General features: G+C 39.3%; 1 protein-coding gene and 1 long non-coding RNA gene across 4 annotated transcripts in view; both read left to right on the top strand.

The window, feature by feature from the left end:
- The window catches only part of LOC118222137, a 43,024-nt gene that overhangs the window by 549 nt on the left and 19,328 nt on the right, over positions 1-23,147 (top strand). For 2 of the 3 annotated variants that reach the window (XM_035407487.1, XM_035407480.1), the window contains exons 2-4: positions 2,634-2,693; positions 2,992-3,267; positions 3,423-3,458. In XM_035407487.1, coding sequence (XP_035263378.1) covers positions 2,634-2,693; positions 2,992-3,267; positions 3,423-3,458 — 372 coding nt within the window. The remainder of the gene's footprint in view (positions 1-2,633; positions 2,694-2,991; positions 3,268-3,422; positions 3,459-23,147) is intronic. The other variant, XM_035407495.1, reaches the window with a different exon arrangement.
- Positions 14,641-15,196, top strand: LOC118222159. The gene is made up of 3 exons (XR_004764240.1): positions 14,641-14,692; positions 14,814-14,970; positions 15,066-15,196. It is a non-coding gene; the product is annotated as an uncharacterized LOC118222159 (long non-coding RNA).

Below are 23,147 nucleotides of genomic sequence, written 5' to 3'. Positions count from 1 at the left end.
GACGCCTAAACATTTATGTAAAGTTTTGGTTAGTCTCTCGTTATCGGTGCTTCATGATAATCGTCTAGCTGTCAGCTAATTCTCCTGCACAGTGTTTTGCTTACAGCGTTCGGCCACGTTAGACTGGTTTGGCCCAGACGGCCTTTCGATTTCCGAACTTCGCGTCTATTGCTTTCTCGTTCCTTATTGTGCAGTATACTATCGTGCATTTGTCAGTTTCCGAACGTCAAGTCTCTGACCTTGTCTGTTTCGTGTTAGCCTGGTAGCGCTTCAGCCCTAGACTATTTTATTGCGGAACCCTCCGATAAACTGCTTGAACCTCGAGATGTAACGTTGAGTTTGCTCGAGTGTCTGTGTAGCTACTTGCACATGGTGTAGACTAATAGTCCTTTGAGCTTTCACTGAACATCCTTTCACTACGTTCACTGCTACCTTGCACCCAGGCAGATTCTCTCACAGTACGCGCGCACACAGCCTTCACACGAGCGCGCGCTAACGTTAGCTAGTCATTGATGCCCGTAATGTTCAGGAAATTGTTAATTTACCGACAATCAAAGCTTGGCATTCAACTAAATGTTCGTATGTTGTTCGCCTTTTGCTTATAGCCTTGTTTTTGTTACAAAGTGTCTACTGACTGACAGCAGCCTCGCTGTTCGGTTAGCTAACTGTTAAGAAGCGCTAACGCTAGCTCACGTTCAGATTTTCAGATTAACGTTAGCAAAATAGTGAAAAGATCAGGAGGGAGGCTAGTTTTCATTTGATTGTTACTCTAGAGTAGACTGGTTATTTTTTTGGCTGACGATTTCTTGGTTTGATATGTTCGCCCCCCTAGACAACATGGACCTAAGGAGTTTTTTTTTATTTTTCTTCTCAAAGAAGAGGAAAGTAGGCTAAATCATCACTGGTAGTAGGCTAATCTGTTAATTTAAGATAACTAACAGCAGAGTCCCTTGTAATGGCCAGGGGCTCCCCCAGAGCTCGAGTTTAAGGACCTCCCGTCGTCACAGGGCCGATAAAGATAGGATCGGGGAGGATTAATTTTGGGAGTTGAAGGGAAAAAAAAAACCCTGCTAACGTTACAATGAACGGCGATGAAAATGAAACTGACTGCACGTTTTGTGTAGCGCGCACAGTTCTTATGAGGCTAAACCTCCTTGACAACATACACGAACGAAATTAGGAATCACCCTTCCCCAGTAAATAGTTGTCAACTCCTGAGTATTCAGTGCACCGTTAACTGGATGTTAAGTAAGGGATAATGTACAGCGAGCCGGTCATTTACGAAATAATCCCCGACGGGGTGATGCATGACCACAACGCGAAGCGCAATAATGACCGGCTCGCTATACATACTCATAAAAAAACACGTTTTCAACGTACAAAAATGCCAAGTTACTCACACATAGAAGACATACACCGTCTATAACTCATGCATTCAGACTGCCAAAATGCAGGTCTGCCATTAAAAGTATTTATAACAAAATAACGCCAAGTTACGGTACTACAAACAATAGGCTATAGGCTATCTTGCCTCACCGAAATTAAATTAGATGTATTCCAAAGCAATGCTACCCAATATTTCCTCAGTTCTCCTCAAGTCACTTGACCCTGTGTGTAGGCTATAAGCATACAGTACATGGACAGGCCAAACATATGTGTGGATGGCTTTCTCACAGTCAAGATTGATATAGGCGTCTATTTGTCCAATTTGTATTGGTGTGCATGTATTTCGGTGCCCAGCCTTTCTGTTGCGTGAACGATTGTATGTTTCTTGGTATAAATGTCTGTTCGTAAATGTGAATGTAACATGCTGCGAGGGAAATGTCCCCATGGGGATAAAGAAGTTGTCTATGTATGTATGTACAATATGTATTTTACATGCAGTATTTATTGTACGTAGATACAATCACTTGTACATGTACTCAAATTCAGTTCAGAAGCAGGTATAAACATATGTTTTCTGGAGAAATATGCTTCCTGTAGTTACTCACCAGCAGTTTTCTACATGAATTTCAATGTGTTCCATGAGGCAATTCGAAATATTTGACACTTTGATCTGACACAAAGTTTGCATGACGTTGTAAAATGGTAAGATTACAAAACACAGGGCCAAGTGACTTGAAAGAACTGAGTAAATATTGGGTAGCATTGCTTTGGAATACATCTTATTTAATTTCGGTGAGGCAAGATAGCCTATATAGTTTGTAGTACCGTAACTTGGGGTCATTTTGATGTCAGTAGTTTTAATCGGAGGCCTGGATTTTGGCAGTCTGAACGAGTGAGTTATAGACGGGGTATGTGTGAGTAACTTGGCATTTTTGTACGTTGAAAACGTGTTTTTTATGAGATTACTTTTAGTGTGAACACAGCCGAAGTCGTTTCGTAGCCTATTCATTTGTCGTACATGCTACCACAAAGAAATTCGTTGTTTTACTTAAAAACCGAATATAATAACATTACCTTATAGGCAGTTTTAAGTCAAATAATTTCTACTGTTTTTTTTTATTTTGTTTTTAATATATGCGATCTGTTTAATGGCGATCTGTTTGTATGTTTTTGTTCATTTAAGCGCTTGTATTACAAAGTTTGATAATCACTTGCATGAGAATAACATTGCTGCTGTTTTCTTGCAGTGCTCCTGTTGTTGGACTCTGTGAATGCTGCAATTTCATCGCACGGTAGGTCCTTAGGAAGTGAGTTTTCAGCTCGTTATAGCTTTTCATACTGTAAACATACAAAAATAATTGTTCTAATTAAGACACTGGCTAAGACAAAACGTTAAGTGATGGGATATTTGTTACATCATATAAATTTATTTTCTGATTTTAATATAGCCCTGGGCTGGCATTTAGAGGGAGTTTCGATCCGTGTATTCAGTTCAACAAGAACTTATAGTTTAATTATAACCACATAACAGACATAGCAACAACTGGAAAAATATTATGACCTAGCAGGCGTCTCTCAGTTCCTGTTTGTTTCTCTTTGTTTCAGCGATAAGTTGTGTGAAATGCTTGGACGACGGCTGCCTAAATGCAACCAAAGTCTGGCGTTCACAAAACGGGACGGACGACAACGTGTGGCCCCAAAACGGCTCGGGGAATTCCATTCCAGTGTGCGGATTTTACTCACCCCCGTCTGAAACATGGTACCATGTTTGCCAGAAAAACCACACCGTCTTCATGGTAACCAACGATTCAGAGGCAAGTGTATCTTTCACACTTGAAGCATCTGGAAAGGACTTGAAATCTGAGAGAAAGACTGGAAACGGTGAGCAAGAATGCCGCACGCCACATACATGACACACACACTGTACTTATCACAGGGGGGATATCAGGCGACATATTTGGACTGCAATATCTGTTATGTTTAAACATGACATGCAAGTGTATGAAATGTTCAAAGCACATGTAATTTGATTTCAGAATGCCCCACGTTGGAGCCAGAGCCACCGACAACAGGTAATGTTGTACCACACTTAAGGAACGTGTGTGTTTGTGTGTGTGTTTGTGTGTCTGTGTGTCTGTGGGAGAGAGAGAGGGATCTTCAGGGTATCTTGAGAAAGACAAGAGAATAGGATTAGGGAAGGGAAACTAAACAGGGACACAGGCAGCTTGCCCACACCAGACCAACATGGCTGGTTTGTCCATATTACCCTGCATATAACATGCAGTAAGTGGATGGACGCAGTGGATTAAACCAAACAAACTAGTTAAAAGGCACTCAAACATGAGAAAAAATGTTTCTAATTGGAAACAAACAAGACAAAAGTTCACTGAGCTACGATACAATGGCATCACACTGCAGCTCTAATATGTGCGCTGCTAGTGAATCTCTGAATTGTCCTTAGGGTGAAAAGACTGGTCTTTAAATTTCATTGGGCAAACCGATGGCGTCATGTAATGGGGTGGTTGTGAATTGAATGTCTCCAGCCCTTGTGCAGCATTTCTGTCCAGATCTCTGTGCCGTGACAGGCCAGCACACTTGAGTGACGAGTGTGTGGGTATGCCATGTGGTGTGTGATGTTCTGCCTCTCTTCCAGGCCCCGCCCTGGAGTGTTGCAGTGCTGGGCGTGACGCGACGCCCTGTGCGACAGTCCCCTGTAGCCACGCCCCCGGCCTCCCCTGGCTGTCCCCGGTCTGCCTCACCTGTTTGATCATCCTGATCTGCACATCATGTTACTGCGGATTCTCCTGACTCTGCATTTTATTCCTTATTATTCACAAGATTTTAGATCAACTTCCATGTTTTTTCCCCCATAATTGAATTCTAAGAAATCTCCTTTGAAATGAAATGGGACAATATTTTGGTAAATAAAATATTCAGGCAGGACTAGGAATGCACTGAAAAATGATCGTTCCATTTTAATTTCTTTTGTCGCACTGCGAAGATAATGCTTAATAATGCTCTGCAGGCCCATTGTACGTCGCGTTGGATACATTTATTCTGCCAAATAAATGTAATGTGATGTAATACTCTACACTAAAATTTTTAAATAAACTTTTTAATGAACCAATGAACGGCTTTTATTAGTTTTAAGCTGCGACCGGCAGCTCTATAGCTCTGTCCGTCGGTCGGTTGGTCCACAAAAGTGTCCCACCCCGTAGGGGCCACAGTTTTCGCCCCAGGAGGCTGAAATTTGCCATGGACGTAGGTCATAACCGAAGGTAGAGCTGAGTAACTTTCAGGCCGATTGACCAAGAGGTGATGTGGCGACGGGCGTGGCCTATCACAAAAAGGCGCATAACTCCCGAATGGATTCACAGATTCACAGACATGTGCGTGGATGCATGCGCGTGTGCGGTCGCAGCTACTGCGGATTCGCGCTTGTTTTTGTCTTTCTGATAAGAAGTGTAGGCACTAACGCAGTCTTACAATAAAAAGAACAGATAAATCTATTCAGTAGTGTAAATCATATTCTTTAGTACAAGTGGTAGGCTATTCATTTAACAAAACAATTGCAAGTTCTCAGCGTGGTAAAGTTAGGGAGAGCGGGGCCAAAACCAACCAAACACGGGGTAAAATGTAACACAGACTTTTTAGGTAGATGCATTGAGCTTGGACAACGTATTTCAAGTTAAAAAGGCAGAATTACCATCTCTGTCCCCGACGAACGGCGGGAGAATTCAATAAATATTAAGATTAAGGGAAGATATTGTCAAAAGTCTGTTTTGGCTGTAGTCAGCTCCTTTTTATTTTAATTTTATTTTTTTTAAGATTATCTGTCTGGACCATAAATAACTTTTCTGATTGTGTACTGTTATATATAATATCGGCATCGTATCGAAAATAACGGTAAATGAATATTGGTAGCCAAAGTGCCTTCGGGGGTTTCCAGGAGGAAGGCGCACAGAACTTGTGGCAAATATTGAATGATACGCACTGAGAAGATTGTGTCCCGGGCACAGGAATGCGACTTGGTGGACTTGGTCGTAGCTTAGCCTACACAAATTATTTTTTCCCAGAATTTTCACAACGTAGACTGTGTACACATATATATATATATGTATATAATTTTAGTTACCCCAAATAATAATAATAATAATAATTATTATTATTATTATTATAATATTATTTTAAAAAAAATAATAATGGGGGGCCCCTAATAAATGGTCTAAACCGAATAAAGTGGCCCGTGTGTGTGTGCATACTCATTTACTGACGATAAACCAATCAGTCAGTAAAATCAATTTGAAATGTAAAATATTTATTTCATACTTTAGCCTATGTAAATTCTATTCCATTTAGTCTATAAAAAAGAGCCGTTTTGGAATATTTTCCTGTTCGTAAATTGTTTTAAATTGCATAGACACGCGGTAAGCCTACCTTTATCATGGCAAATGGAAGAGTGTATTTTGCATTTGAAGGTTTTTTTTTTTTCCCGAGAGGCCGGCTCAATAATACGCTAAAATACACAGGTACGCCTACTAATTTCATTAATGACAGTCATCTTTATTATACATAAGTATAAAACGGGTAGCTCAAATAAAGCAATCTGATTGGTTCATAGCGTATGACGTCTAGTTCCTTTGCACAATTCAGTATCACTCCGCGTTTGAGAGAAAAAACACGTTTTGTGCAGTGGTTAATAGGAGTGTGTCTATGGCAAGCCGTTTTAACATTTAATAGCTAGACTGGATATGTATTGCAGATATCCGTAATTCAATTCTTCCCATTCAAAATGAACATTTCAGATATCCACAATGACATTCTTCCTATCCACAATTGTCATTTCAGATATCCACAACGTCATTCTTGACATACAGAATGAACATTCTGGGTATCTGCAATAGAATTCTTACTATGAAAAATTCCGATTTCAGATATCTTATGCATTCGAACGACAATGCGTTATCGTCACATTAATACCGCTAATTAAATCAACCGGCAATAAAATGCATCGGATAAAATAGCTGCCACTTTCGGCGGCTGCGGCTGCGGCTGCATTTTCAAACTAGCCCAACCTGGCAACTCTGGCTGGCAGCGAGCATTTTAAAAAATGCCACGGCATTGTTAAAAAACAACCGGGAAATGACACGGCTGCCAAGGCCGTCCTCCCTTGAGGCCGTCTATGCAAAAGAATACGCTCAAGGAAGCTCGCTCCGCTCCGGCTCGCTGGACTCGATTCAAACTAAAGTTTTCTGGAATATATTTTTGTTGACAGTTTAGGTGGGAAAAGAGAAAGTTAATCAACGATACGTCATATTGTGCAGTTTTGATGTGGAACCAAAACCAAAGACCGCCCAGCGTCTCTCCGCCTACGTTACTTGCATAGTAGGCTACAGCCCATTGAAGAGCCCTCTCGATGCATGTTATTCCGCGAGAACCGGCTACGGCAACCGAGCAGCGCCCAGACTGTCCGCGACAAGTGGCAAATTCGATAACAACACCCCGTTAGATATTCTCAGGACACGAAGCCCAGCTCACAGAGTCATTGTCAGAACAGATCATTCAGAAAACATACACACCAACGCTAAACGGCACACTATGACAGGGCCGTTCCTTGTCTATACTGGTGAGTGTTGCCTATACTCCCTGTATTATATTCCGAGTTCACTGAAAATGGACATGCATTAGAATCATAGACATGGAATCACCACGTGGCATACTACGCTGTATGGTTAAAACGGTGTTCTTCCGAAGCAGAAACGGACGGGGGAAATACTACTGGCCAAAAGGTGTGGCAATCTAGGTTGAGAGATGTTTTGCCATAAACGGACTACGTTAGCTCAGGTTAGCTCCAATATAGCTCAGGTTTTACCCTGATCTGTCTGCGTCTTAGTCGTTTCCCTTCTCAGATATTACTTACTAAAGACAATGAAACAAATATATTGAAACTTGGTCTCCAGCAGCTATGGGGGGAGGGGCTTTATAAACTGGTAGGCTACAGATGTGTTTGGTTTTTATATTTCCCCCACACGATTTTAATAATAAATTTAAGATGTTTTTCGTTCCTGTGGAGGATGCCCCCGGACCCCCCAAACAGGGGTTAAACATTTGATCTTAAACAATGCTACAAGTGTCCCTGATGCACATTCCTTTTAGTATGAACACGGCCGAAGTCGTTTCGTAGCCTCTTCATTTGTCGTTCATGCTACCACAAAGAAATTCGTTTTTTTTAATTAATATTTTTTTAAAACCTAATATAATAACATTATTACGGAGCCCCCCTGGCGTCATCTGAGAAAAAAAGACCCATGTGTAAATCTGTACTCTCGGTTTAGAAATCTGTGCCCTCGAATTAGGAATCCATGCCCACGGATTTGTAAAACGTGCCCTCGAATTAGGAATCCATGCACACGGATTTGTAAAACGTACCCTCGAATTAAGAATCCATACAAATGGATTTGTAAAACGTGCCCTCGAATTACGAATCAATGACCCCTAGTTTGTAAAACGTGCCCTCAAATTACAAATCCATGCACGCGGATTTGTAAAACGTGCCCTCGAATTAGGAATCCATGTACTCGGATTTGTAAAACGCGCCCTCGAATTACGAATCACTCAATGATAACAGGACATATACTCACATTACACATACAAAGTATTTACAGTAGATAGAAGGCAGGTAAGTTACACTTTAGCCCCCTTGGTTTTATTCCTTTTCTTACTCAGAATAGGTTGGTTTCGGTTTAGATTTCAAGTTAGCTTTGACAACTAAATATTGTTCCATTAATTTAAGACCGGTCTGTTTTTTTCCTAGGTTAACAGCCTTAATTTGGCAGGTTAAACCTATGTATTTTAGCTATTTTCCCTTTCGATTTAACCATTTTTTTGGTTTCAGGTGAACAGGTAAGTATCCTTTAATATTCCCTTTTGTTAGATTAATTGACCTTTTAAATTTAACCTTTGCAGGAGAAACACAATCGAAATTCACCGTTCAACTCAAACATCAATACAGTACAACACTGGCGGTTTAACTCAACACCAATACAGTATAGCATTGGCAATTTAAACGTTAAAGGAGAGGTCAAGCTCAATTAAAGGGGATTGTCAGATTTTTTTTCTATTAAAACTCGCATGAAGCCAACAGCGTTTTTTAACGCAGCAAGATTTTAACGTGTTTTAAGGAAGATTATTAGCATGAATTAATAGTTTATTTATTGTTATTTAGTTTACTTTTAAACGATTTGTTGCTCTATTTGATACTTGGGTTACAATAGCCTAGGCTATGCGATCTGTTTGATGATCTGTTTGATATAGCCTATGCGATCTGTTTGTATGTTTTTGTTCATTTATGTATTATAAAGTTTGATGATCACTTGCATGAGAATAACACTGCTTCTGTTTGCTTGCAGTGCTCCTGTTGTTAGGCTCTGTGGAAACCGGTATTTCATCGCACGGTATACCCTTAGGAGGTGAGTTTTCAGCTCGTTGCAGCTTTTCATACTGTAAACATACAAAAATCATTTTTTTATGAAGACACTGGCGAAAACAAAACGTTAAGTGATGGGATATTTGCTACATCATATTAATTTCTTTTCTGATTTTAATATAGCCCTGGGTTGGCAACTTGATCAGCAGGCTGGAATTTAAATTTAATCGTAGACCGGGGGTTAGAGGGGATTGCGATTCGTGTATTCAGTTCAACAAGAACTTTTATTAATTTAATTGACAAAAATATACATAGTTTTCCTCCTGAAAGACATTCAGCTGATAACCACATAGCCTAACAGGCATATAGGGCCTACAACTGGGAAAATATTAGGACCGAGCAGGTAAAACGTGTTTTGGCGATTTTTCTGAAAACATATTTTGACAGTTTATTTTTCATGCCTAATGTCATAAATGCCGCAGTATAACCAAATAACAACATATACATCACTAACTTGCCAGAATATAACGGTTGTTTGCTATAATACGATTTAAAACATTAGCCACTTCCCTTTGCATGCTGTCACTGTCGTTGGAAGGAAACACATCATCACCTGTGCGACAGGTTATCTTTTTTCCTTCAACAACATGAGCTAATAATTAATGGTATTCGTACAGTAAAACTAGCAAAGCTAACATAGGCTACTGTACGCATTTAGGCTACTAGTATGAATTGTTTTGGGATGCGTCATTTAATGAAAAGTGCAGACTAGGCTACTCTCAAAACGCATTACGTGCCAAAATGTCTGTTTCAAACGTAGCGGCCTGGGTGTGTCTTCAAAATTTAATTGCAGTTGAGGACTGCAATCAACCAGGCTCGTCCCCCTTTTCACCCTAAAATAAAAATAAAAAATAAAAAAACCAAAACAAAACCTATTTGTAGGCTATAACTAAATCCTTTAGGCTATACCATACTGTATACACAATCTTGGAGAAAAAAAATGATGTAAGAATCTTATTCAAACGAGTTTTCCCGGTGACATAGCCACCAGAAAGCATGTAGGCTACACTTGCAGCAGGTTATTAAAGCAATAGCCTAAGCCACAAGAGGCCGTGGTTTACAGTGATTTTAGAACAGCTAAGCGGCGTTGTTCTGCGGAGTGCCAAAACCCCCCTTAGCTGTTCTAAAATCACTGTAAACCACGGCCTCTCGTGGCTTATTGCTTCTATAAAACGGTTACTACATATATCTGGCAAGGTTTCATAAAATAAACACACAGCAGCAAAACATACAAGAATTTATTGATAACAAATAATCATTCTTCCGCCAAGCAATGTAGTTCTTCAGCGACATTTAGCAGAATGGTTGCCATGCAACACTCGGTCGTGAAAACAGGGAACGGACCACATAGTCTCGGCACGGTTCTTGACTTTTCCAGCTCCTCAATTTCTCTCTCATTTATTTCAGCGTGTCTCCTTTCTCCTTTATCTTCCTCCTCTATCCTGTCCATCTCTTTCCACCACCCATCCACGCTTAGCCCACCCAGTAGCCTAAACCAAAATTGACAATGTAAATCTGACATTATGAAACAATTTGTAGCCTATAGGCGACCAATTGGCACAGTAGGCTAATACTGAAATTGTAATGCGGTCACAGGTGTGTGTTTATAGAGTATTTTACAACGGCTTCGAACGCTGTTCAGCCAATCATAATAATAATTATTTTATTTTATTGTGCTTCCCTATAGGCTACACACCCATACCTTACTGGCCCTACCCACCCCCAGTGCTCCAATAATGACTTATTTTAACAGACGGTCTGATAAAGAGACATGAAACAATAAACGTTTCAAGATCCTACATTTCTCCTGTCATGGTTTTGGCTGATACCACCATTTCTTTTCCTCTCTGCGCCTTTTCTTTAGTTATTACGGCCATTGTTTTTTTTTTAAATGCGCCTTTTCTTCAGTGATTACGGCCATTGAGTTGATTGAATTATACACGTGGATACATTGTCTGCAGGGTCAAAGGTCATGCGTGTGAAGACACTGTAAACACTGGATACATTGTTAATTAGGCCAAATCGTATGGTATTTTGAAACAGCAAAACTTCAAAATGATGATGAAATAATGCATAATGACAATATTGATGAAGATGATAACTGAACTGTACTACAAAGAGGAGGAAACTGAGTTAAAAACATTTTTTTTTAGAAAGGAATATAAAATAGAACAACTTTGTACTTGTTGAGCTGCGGTTTCTTGTTTCTTGACGGTTTCCAAATAAGAAGTCGAATACAAGTCTGTAGATTCCAATGCAGATTCCCAGCACTCAATCGAGATTCTGAAGCCTCAAGCTGAAATTATTTTCATGAAGAGGGCAATGTTTTTTTTAGAAATACATCATACATCATTTTCAAACTGCCATGGGTGGCACTGCCATTGGTAGCACCCGACATCGTTACAGTTAAACTTGTCCCCGCCCAATAATTGTAGGCTATTATCTGCAAAGAATACTAAATTTCATTTTTCACCTCTCCAAACTTAGCTATCACTGTAGCAGAAGTTGGAAAGCAATGTTAATCGAAAAGGTTTTTAGTCTAAATGCAAAATGATAACAGGGCGAGCCCAATGTGGACGTCGCACGCAGACGGATTTGTTATTATTTTGCATTTACTCAAAACCTTTTCGATCTGCACTGCCGACTGTTTATTTCAGGTCAGTATTTAGAGAGTCTTTTGCGTCATAATCATGTGGTGTGGCAAAATCACGTGGTACAACAGCCTTGTATCATAACGGGGTCTTGATCTGCTTTATCACTGTCCTCCGCCTACTGAAAACCCTTGCTTCATTGTTCTACGTCGTTCGTTCTTATTATTATCCCTATTTTGGAGCGGTACTTTGGTGGCATAAAGGTGGAAACAGTATTTGAATGTATAAAGGTGGAAACAGTATTTGAATGTATAATGTCTGTCTTCTGAATGTATAAAATGAAAACACCATTTCCAAGTGTACAGTGTGCACTTGCCACATTATTGGTGTTGCTGATGTTTAAGATGACTCAATTTATTATGAAAAATATATGTTAATTTCTATATTAGATTCGATTTTGTACACCATGCTTAGCTTTAGGTGACAATAAACATGGGCGATCATGATGCTTAAGGCAATATTTTATCTTTTATAAATACAAAATATGAATAGATACATAAACAAATAATTAGGTAGGCAACGTTTCCACTGGTAAGGTTTTGCCGTGGCGTGGCGCCACAGCAAAATCCTTGCCGCCACACCATAATAATTAAAAAATAAAAAATAAATAAAATAATAAAAAAATATACATAGCCTATATATTAAATTCATAAATTTAAATTGTTAAACTTTCTAAATATTTCTGCCTAAATGCACTTTCAAATCCATACTGTCGCATCCACATATTAATCTCCAGTTCTATCAAGTAATTCTTATTTTAACAAGATTATTTAACAACGTGCTTGTCCTCATAAGCTTTGTCTGCCATTGGCAAAATGTACAGCCGAAAACCTGGAGTCATAGGAAACCTTGTGTCATAGCCATCTCAATTTGGATTGCTGAAGGCTTAGGCTACTTACGGTACCCTCTTCCACGTAACCGTTGCTACCTTTCACGTTTCTGTCATCTGAAGCTAGTTCGATTTTTGCCAGTAGTAACATTAGCAATGGTGTTCACTTGTAGCATGTGTGGTTTTAAAAGCATCTCGGTAATTTCATTATGTTAAACATTGTAGGCTACATAGGAATATCAATACGGCCAGTTTTCCCTGTGGTTTCCCTACGTGTGGTAAAAGATTTTCATCTTATAATGCTTTTAACTTGCATGTCACTAGGGATCACCACAAAACAAGGATACAGGCACGTTATAACCGCTATATTTCTGTGCGTTTGAAGTGTGCTTTGGATTGTTGCAGCAAACAATGTCAAAATGTTACAGAGCTTGTTTCCCACCTGAATTCTCATATGAATGAGGGTCTTGAAATACCATGTCCCTATGATGGCTGTTCAAAATATTTCAAATTAAGAACATCCTTTTCCTCCCATATTTCTAGATACCACAAAAACTGGGACCTAACCCATTTAAAATTTGTCCACTTACATGTGTGTGACCTGAACCTAATTCCAAATGGGCCTACTGGATTAGACAGTTCATCAGCACAGGAAGAGGTGAGTATTGTAGAAGGTACGAGCAGTGTACAGGAGGATGTAAATAATAACTTGAAAGACAAAATACACTGAAAACCTAGCACCTTTTTTTGGGGGACTTTCAAGTGAAGTATTTAGTTCCTGCATTGAGGACCTCAGCCTGGTATCTGCAGATGATCTGGAAGGATCTACGACCTATACAATGTAGAAGATTGATTCAGGCATTTAGTACAGGTATTTTGAAATCATCTTTGTCCATGTATAGTGAACACTCCTGCTTATAGGTTATGCTTGTCGTATTGTAATGTAATTGAAGACCAGAATGAAAATGTGAGACATGCTTATAATATAATTTGTTTTAGCCAAGTGCATAGGTCTCCAGTCCTGTGTGTTTGTGTGTAAAGACCATTTAAAAGTAAAAGTAGCGTTTCTGCGTCTCTTTAAAATAGGAAGTCACAGCTTGGAAAAGATTGTGCAAAAAGTAAGGAAGACTTCTGTGGAAATCTCTAGATGTTAAATTGTGTAACTTTTAAAATTTTTTTTATTTATTTCGTAGGACCATCAAATAGCGTACAGTTTTCCCCAACAACAGCAGCACAGAGGGCATGTGGAACCGCAGAACCGTCAGCCAGCAATGTTGGCCCTACGTCATCACAATCACCAAGAACCACTGGGAATTTTCAAATTCCATGGGACAGATTTCATCCAGAACTTACAAAAGCCATCTCGGAGAAAACGCGCCCACGTCCAGCATTAAGACAAGAAATGGTTTGTATTGTTTTTAATTAGTTGCTTTCCACAGACAAAAACAGACCAGGACGAGACATTCTCCGAAAAATTGCCCGAGAAATTGTTCCGAAATACCCAAAGACTTTTTTTTCTGATGAATGTGGTGATGACATTGTTGGCACAGGATATGACTCTTTAATGCTTTAAATGGAGAACAGAGTGGAAAACTGTAACCGGCAGATAACTGTGAAATCAAAGAGGCAAGCCAAGGGTGATGCCATTCCCAAAAAACCAAAGCTGTGTCATCGATATGGCTGTGTACAGTGGCAACCAGATCTCCCGGCCAATGAAGATGAGACAAGTCAGAATGACAAGAAGACAGAGCTGCAAAATGCATATGCAGGTAGCCTACTCCCAGAGACGTGTGTCAAGAAGCTAATGGCTGAAACCTTTCACAGCCAACGCATCTCAATTAACAGTGACAACAAAAGAGTTACTGAGTTGAAAAATGAGTGGCCCTACTTGTTCGAAGCTACTCATTTCTTTGATCACGCTGAAAGACTACTTGGTATCCCTGTTCAAAAAAGCTGGCAGAGGAACTGTCAACGAAGGGAAAAACAATAGTGAACTTTTTTTTACAAACAAAACCAATTCAGTTTTCATGAATGCAGGAAAAACTCAAAGACCCCTTGGAGCTGGTCTCCAGCATCTGCAAATATCTTGGTGACAACACACAGAGGTGAGTATTTTTATTTTTTTACCTTTAATGTGATAAATATGTTTGCAGTATGTTAGATAGTATATTAATAATGAGAATTAACTTTATTTTCAAGAGAATAATGTGTTTGTCAAAAGCAAATACATACACTTGCTGCCACTTCAGTGTCTGTTTTATTTTGTCTTATTTTATGTTTTGAAGGGCCTCAGCCTTACCACACTGACTTTGCCAAGCACTCCATGTGTCATCATCCTTGGTAAGCAAATTGTGATGTGCATTACTTAAGAATAGCACTGATTTGACAAAAAAATGTTTTTTCTCAATCTCAAAGTTGTGGGCAGCTAAACTGGAGAGCTCTCGGATTATGTGTGTTTCAGGTGATAAACGGTATCACATGGCTGTTGACCAGACGATTGTGAACAACCATGTCCACAGCCCATTGACTGCATTGAGCTATTTATTTAGTACTATCTACTATGTGCTCAATATACAATATCCAAAGGATGCAGCTTTATCACTGGAGTTTATGCAAAGGTTGGTATCCTACAAGGGCTGTTTCGACAAGAAATATATTACTGAATTTACGCTACCAAGTTTATATTTGTCTGTTGTCTGATTCTGTGCAACAGAAGTCTCCTGGGATCAATCCTGGACGAGGGTCCAAAGCAGAGCAGAAAGGGAAAAAGGCGCACAAGATTCATCCTAAATTGTTAAAGTTCCTCTCTGAACTAAGTGACTACCAAAATGCACGGAGAATCTAATTGAGGTGAGTTGGAATATATCTAAATTAAGTGAGCAAACCTCATGTCAACAAAAACTCAAAATGTGCCTTATAAGAACGAGGCAACTCCTGAGTTTGTTCATCAAAAAACATGATCCTGTCAAAAACTAGGCATGAATTTAGAACAACTTACTTAGCTTACTGTGTATGTGTGTGTTGCAGTTCATGCAGGAGTCTCCAGGTGTGTTTATCTCACTACTGCAGTGCACCACAGTGGCCAAGGAGAGATGACAAACTCCACGCTGTTCTACTGGAGCCAGTGCCACCATGTGTGTGTGAGGTTAAGCAGTGTGTTTGTGTGCGAGAGGCTCGTAAAATGTTGTTTACTATAACATTGTTAGCCTGTTTGTATCGGTTTACATGTCAGTTTATTCAGTTTTTTTATGCTACAATGTTTTCTTCACTTTGATTTTTCTCATCATGCCATGGCTGTGTGAGTGCTTGTGTGAATGTGAGTGTGTGTGAGTTTGAGTGCTTGTGTGAAGGTGAGTGTGTGTGAGTTTGAGTGCTTGTGTGAATGTGAGTGTGTGTGAGTTTGAGTGCTTGTGTGAATGTGAGTGTGTGTGAGTTTGAGTGCTTGTGTGAATGTGAGTGTGTGTGAGTTTGAGTGCTTGTGTGAAGGTGAGTGTGTGTGAGTTTGAGTGCTTGTGTGAATGTGAGTGTGTGTGAGTTTGAGTGCTTGTGTGAATGTGAGTGTGTGTGAGTTTGAGTGCTTGTGTGAATGTGAGTGTGTGTGAGTTTGAGTGCTTGTGTGAATGTGAGTGTGTGTGAGTTTGAGTGCTTGTGTGAGTGTGAGTGTGTGTGAGTTTGAGTGCTTGTATGCGTGCGTGTGTTATGTCCAGGCGATGAAACGACTGAATCACAAGGTTCCCAATTCCGATCTGTTCATAAACTGAAATAAGTGCTACACTTTTTTTTCCCCCCCCCCATATATAGTTACAACAACATATAGTTTGTGGTACCATTTATTTTTTACTTTGATTTCACTTTATTCAATTAGTTGGTGCTACTGTGTAGTACAGTTTCTTGTTGTGCAAGAGTTATGATAAGCATGTTATGCAATAAACCTTTTAAAAGTTGAATTTTGTGGTGCAGATTGTATTTTATGCATGGAGAAAAAATTTAAATTTAAACATTTTATTACAAATGCAATGTGAATGTAGATTATATCATAAAATGAAAAAGTTGTGTATTATTCGTGTTTTATGGGAGATTTGTCAAATTTACAGAATGTGCCGTTTAATGGTAAATGGACTGCATTTATATAGCGCTTTTATCTAATTCTAATGTAGAATTAAAAGAAACAAGATAATTTAATAGAAAATTTATGGTATATTTACAGAGTGTTTTGTAAATGACTTCGTTCATTAATGGTACAACACTGTTATTTAAAAAATATAATCTGTAAATTCACAGAAAAGGTAATCACTTTTGTGTGTGTAAATTAATGGGTCAATGATGTAATTTTACAGAAAAAATCAGTAAAAACTAGAAAGGAAATGTCCCCTCAAAAAACGGAAAAGTACTGGACATGATTCTGCCAGTACCTTTTCCGTTTTTTTACGGAGTTTTTTTTAACAGTGTAGGTATTGTTATTGTTTACTGGTGTTAATATGAGAAATGAGAATGCAAAGTTATTTACAGAAACTGTGTATAACTGTGAAAATGTAGAATTTGAAAATACTTTACTGTTGATGCTTAACTGCATTTTTCTCAGAGTGCAATCTAATATAGCCTATAGCATGTCCAAGGTATATAAGGAATTTCGCAGATGCTCACATAGTGACGCCTGTCAACAGAAACTAGTCATAGATAAACTGTTAGATGTGTCCAGTGTAAGTGTGTACTGTTGTAATTTTGATGCATCCTCTGATATGTTTCGCTATATTTATCGCTGCTTTGTTTTACTTACCCATGTCGACACGCATGTCCAAGGTAAACAAGGAATTTCGCAGATGCACACATAGTGACGCCTGTCAACAGAAACTAGTCATAGATAAACTGTTAGATGTGTCCAGTGTAAGTGTGTACTGTTGTAATTTTGATGCATCCTCTGATATGTTTCGCTATATTTATCGCTGCTTTGTTTTACTTACCCATATCGACAGCGCATGTCCAAGGTAAATAAGGAATTTCGCAGATGTAAAGAAATTACGGACAGATTCTGCAAGAATTTGCATGATATCAATTACGGTGTATTGGGCATATGTATTAAACACGTTCAAGTATTATGTTACATTAATTAACCAACTGCAAGGCAAATTAAACGTTGGTTACTCAAAGAATGTATTCGCATTATCAGACAAGCGAGCAATATGCCGAAAAACACCCCATTTAAATCGTGCACCGCGAGATTTTGCGAGGAAGTTTGTGTCGTATGGGAATACGGTGGCGTGAATACTATGCCATTACCATTAACGTATTAAAATACGTTGCTTGCAATTCTTGTATTATTGTATAAGGAGGCCTATTATTATAAAGTCATATGCATTCTTCAATACGTCATAAATTGAACATTAATTGACGGTGTTTTTGGGTGCCTTAGTCGCGTCAGAGAATAGAAGAGTTTTTGATTCCTTCATGAATCTTTAATCATGAATTGAATCGCGGGGTTTGACTGAAGCTGAACTTGTTGCGAAAGTTCGCTCCGCTCATGAGTCGTGAGAATGAGTCATGCAGTTCGCTAGACTCGATCCAAGCAAGGTGTTGCAGCTCCAATATGAACCAAGATTCAGCAATTGTATTGCCTATTTCTCGCCACATATGTTTTCAGGAATATATTTTTGTGGACAGTTTAGGTGGGAAAGAAAATGTTTATCAACGATACGCCATACTGAGCAGTTTTTATGTGGAACTAAAACGAAGGACCGCCCAGCCTCTACCCGCATAAACTATTTGGTACTATTTGGTACAGTCCAGTGGCTTCTAAAAAGCAGCAGTGCGCGGTCTGTCCGGGACTCACCGAGTGGCCAATTCGATAAGAACACCCCGTCGGATATTCTCAGGACACGTAGCCCAGCTCACGGAGTCACTGTCATTCAGATCATTCAGAAAACATGCTGCAAGTGATAACTATAACAACACGGCTGCTCCTTACTGGTAAGTGTTGCCAACGCTCCATGTATCATTTGAAACGTATAAGGCTATACTTTCTTAAATCAAAGTCCACTTGAAGTCCAAGTTCACACTGAAAATGGACGTGAATTAGAATCACAGACATGTAAATGTTACACAAATTTACCACTACGCTGTATGATTGGGGTTGCAGCCAGAATTTCCGAGACATCCCAGGATGGCGGTTATTGATGATGACAAAGACCAAAATTGATGCAAAGACCAAAATGCCCAGCGGCCAGGCCCTTCTAGCGGACTCAGGAAGCTTTGTAGCCTGCCGTGGATTTCGTCGTGACATTATGTATTTCATATTGTAGCTTTTGGTTTTAAATCCATGCGTTATCTATCCCGTGCAAGTCAACTGGCATCCAGTAAGGGAGATCGGGGTTGCACACGGGTTGGTTGGCACAGTTAATTTCCAGGCCACTACAGGGTCCTGCCACAAAAATCTAACATTAAAATGATTGCCTTCTTGACCTGAGCACATCCATTCTGTCAAAACATCTGAAGGTAACTAACTGTTGAGGTGAATACATTACAGAACTGTGTTATATAGAGATATAGAAAATGTATTAGTTTCAGTTGATAGAGATAGGAATCAGTCCTAATGTGGCTGGGGTTGGTTGGCACACTGATTTTGCGGTTGGTTGGCAACATGTGTCAACCAACCTTGGTATAGCCATTTGGTTACAAATGTATTAACTTACACATTTTACATATGTTAAACATAATACAATATATAATAGAGACATGGATTTTCTGGATTAACGTCTTGGGTACAATATTGTCGGGTGTCTTTCAACACTGAAGTAGATCGCTTATTATGTGGTCCATTACGTTTCTGTGGTTCTGTGGCAAGCATGGACTGGGCCTAATTCTACCGGGCAAATGCCCGGTGGGCTGACCTCCTTTTGGGCCAGTGGGCCTTTGGTTCATACTGACACTGACCTGGCCGAATTTCAGTGGCCCATTGGTTCGTTTTCTGTACTGACACTGGGCTGGCCCAATCACATGTCTAGGCCCCACCCCTCGCTGTCCGTTTCTGCCCTTGAGACTCGAGTCGACATCACCTCAGCCTCGTAGTCGGTGCGGTGTGCGATGGAGAAAGGAAAGCGTAAAAGTGGTGCTGAGAAATTGCGGAAGAAAAAAATAAGAAAGCTGGCGGAGGATGCCTCAAAATGTGTCAAAATAACTTCAATGTTTGCTGGAACGACTGTGAGGGCTCCTGCAGTAGCCTAGTTATCGCCGTTAGCCACTATCACTGTCCAGTCTGAATAAAAATAGTTTTTGCAGTAACCTAGCTCTGAAAAATGTTAATAAGCTGCCTAGCTAGGCTGTCTAATGTCTAGCTAAAGTCAAAGTCAAAGTGTTTTTATTTGTCAAGTGCACAGTATAACACAGGTCATTCTGAGCAAAGAAATTCTTGTGACATGGCAGGCAGCAACTACGTAGAAGCAAGAGCAAAATATCGAAAATATCTAAAATATATCAAAGAAATATCACACATAATAAAAATACACATAATATTAAACATAGTGTTAAATATTAACAGCAAATAAGTACCAGCCTGTACAGATGGGGGATATGGACAGTGGGAATAGGAGTATTAAATATTTAAATATTAACCATATATAAAGTGCAGGAGTGCTGATGGATATGTGCATAAGATTGTACATTGAACGTACATAGCATACACAGGAGGACATGTGATCAATGTGATCCCAGGGATTTATGTTGCTGGTGAGCTATAGTGAGTAACAACAAACATTAACAAACAGAAAAAAATCTTCCTAATGTATTAGTTGCAAGTTGTTCGTTTCTACCAGCCACCTAGCTAGCTGACCAGATGTAGCCTAACTCTGAAGGCATTATCTGGCTAATTAGCTAGACAATGTTTTTGTTGTTGGTTGTTACTCACTAGCTAGATATTAAACAGCCTAGCTAGGCAGCTGACTAAAAATTCAGATCTAGGTTACTGCAAAAATGATTTTTATTCAGACAGGACAATGAATATGAAACACGATATTAAACCCGGTCAACATTTAACGAACACAACTGTCTGTCAAAAATAGGTGACGCCCACAAACAGCCGACTGTGGGGCCGCGGCGCGGCGACAGGATCTGGGCGTCAGCACTCTCCTTCCTTCCTCTACCACGGACGACTCAATATGGTTTTTCCTGCTAAAGACAACATCCTTTACTGACTCCTACTCATTGAACCATCACCACCCACACTACTGACCTATGTCACACACCCTACACACCTCATGTATTTTTGTAAGTATTTTTTAAATCCTTCAAATGGGGGAAATACATAGTTATTTAAGGTTTATAAGTCTAATGCCGGTAGACAATGTTCTGTACACACATGCACACACACACTCTCTCTCTCTCTTCATCACTGCCATACCTGATCCTTCTCTCTCTCTCTCTCTCTCTCTCTCACACACACACACACACAGTATTTTGTAGTTGTTCATCATGTACAAATGTGAGAGTCATTAGTCAGCTAAAATATGAAAATATCCATGACCTAAAATTAACTCAATGAAATGTATTACAGAATACAATGGCACCACAGCGTCAGGAAAAGAGAGGGCAACAGAAAGAGCGAGGAAGAGCGAGAGAGGGAAATGAGAGAAGTAGGAAGAAGCTAAATCAATGGAGTGAGACTAGAATGAAGGGAGCTATAGCTGAGTACAGGGAGTTAGTGGAGGCAGGTAGCGTCCCTCAGCTTCGTTTTTTTTGGGTCTCTCACCTGCAAGGACTGTTTGTTCCCCGAGTAGCCTCAATTTTAATAGAATGGGGAATTTAAATGAATAACCAAATTAATTACTTTAATCTAATTGTTGCTTGCTGTTGCTTGAATTTTTAGTTGATTTTTAAAAATGTTATACAATTTTAATAGAATGTTTTAAATGAATTTAAATGAATTAACACGGTAGGTCCGTTAATCCCGTGTAGAGATAGAAAGTATTTTTTCTGATATTTTCTTTATTTAGCTCTTTATGAAAAAATATTTTTATATGTTTATATGAATTAATGAAATTTCTATGAATAATATACATTTTCATATTCAGATTTCTGTCCTTGTAATTTTTTCATAATGCTTTTTAAAAATTGGTGATATTGAGCTTGGCATAAATAAAGTGATTTTAGGCTTTTTAAAGCCTAATACAAGTGTCCCAGATTACAAAGTAACCTGTCCCAGATTATCAAATTCAGGCAGAATTTTTTTTTTGGCACAAAGAAAACTAATAGTTGTGGCATGTCTCCTCTGGGTTTGATATCTACATTCTTACTTCTGGTGTGGTTAGAAAACATATTAGGGATTTCAGAAAGGTCTAATGTGTCGATCTAATGTGTTAGATAGATATTGGAATAAGTCGCAGAAGTCAAAATTGCAAAAAATGTCCCAGATTACCCGAATTCACCCTACCTGCTGCTGGCAGTCAGCACCAACTGATGTTTAAAAGATGTGACGGTCCAAGATGAGGCAGACAGCGAGACAGCTCTGATAGTGAGTTCTGAGCAGGATGAACCCGAAAGGGCAGACCAGGGACAGTCACAAAATGAGCAGGATAGTGAAGCTGAAGTGGTAAGCAGCAGCATGTGGTTAGTCTGTCACTCAAGCAAAACTATAAGCTATTAATGACGTTAGCATTGTTTAGCCGCAAGCTAGCGTTATCATTATCAATGTTGGGGAGACACCATGGCTAACTATGCACTGTCGTTAGCTTAGCTCTCTTGTGTTTTCCTTGATGAGCTAAACATATTGTACTGTGGTTCTTCTGCCTCTGATAATACCATTGCCTAAAACACATTTAATTTCGCTCTGCAGATCAGTCTGGTCACTCTGGCCCGCCATATCTCAGGCCTGTCACAACCGTTTGTCTAATATGGGGCGGGTTTAATAAGATTCATACATAAACAAGTCGATCAAAAATGCTTTTGGGCTTTTTCTTTTCTCTGAATATTTTAACAGAATGAATAATAACACCTTGTATTCTCAAATTCTTATGGCAAAAACCGAAACACTCGGGACACATCACTACTACACTATCAGAGGTGTGAGCGGAGGAGCGAGAGAGAGGTGCATGTCGAGACTAGTCAGCGCGAGCTAAGTTTGCAAGGATATAATAAATAAATAAATGTATGGAATAGGGCTGCACGATTCGTTGTAAAACAATCACGATCATACATCAATGCGATCTCATTTCTAAATGACGACGATTCGGATGCATTTGCGTTAAATGGAGAAAACGAAACCGAGTGAAAGCGAAGTTGCCTTAGCATTTAGCATGTTCCATTCTACGTTGTCTACTGTAGAGAGTCTGTATTGTATTTGTTTTATTTAAGACCTTTATTCTTTGCCTTTGAATGGCAATCAATGTTAATGTGTTTTGCTTTTTTTTTTTTTAGCATAAAATTGTATTAAATCATTTGAATTATTCATACAACATCTAGCAGAGTTTTTCTTTAACAATTACTTTTTGAGTATGGGTATTGTTTACTCCACAGCCACCTCTGATCACCAGGATCAAGAGGGAGTGAGTACACTGCTCCACTTGCATTGGTATATTTGACTTGTCCGTAACACTCCGCTCTGTAGGGGGTTTGGCAAATGGTTAGATATGCATCATATACATATTGAACGTTCTGCGAGGATATTGTTCTGATGGGCGGTGTCCGACCGATTGCGGTGGGCCGAGCCAAAAATGGCAGGGCAGGTTTTTTTTCCTTTATGGAAATTTTGTTTTTAATATATGCGGTCTGTTTTTATGATCGGTTTAATTTATGCGTTCTGTTTAGTGAC

Source organism: Anguilla anguilla, chromosome 1 (genome assembly GCF_013347855.1).
Source record: "Anguilla anguilla isolate fAngAng1 chromosome 1, fAngAng1.pri, whole genome shotgun sequence".
NCBI classification, from domain to species: Eukaryota; Metazoa; Chordata; class Actinopteri; order Anguilliformes; family Anguillidae; genus Anguilla; species Anguilla anguilla.
The sequence above is the reverse complement of the archived record's forward strand: the minus strand, read 5'-3'. Positions and strand labels throughout refer to the sequence as shown.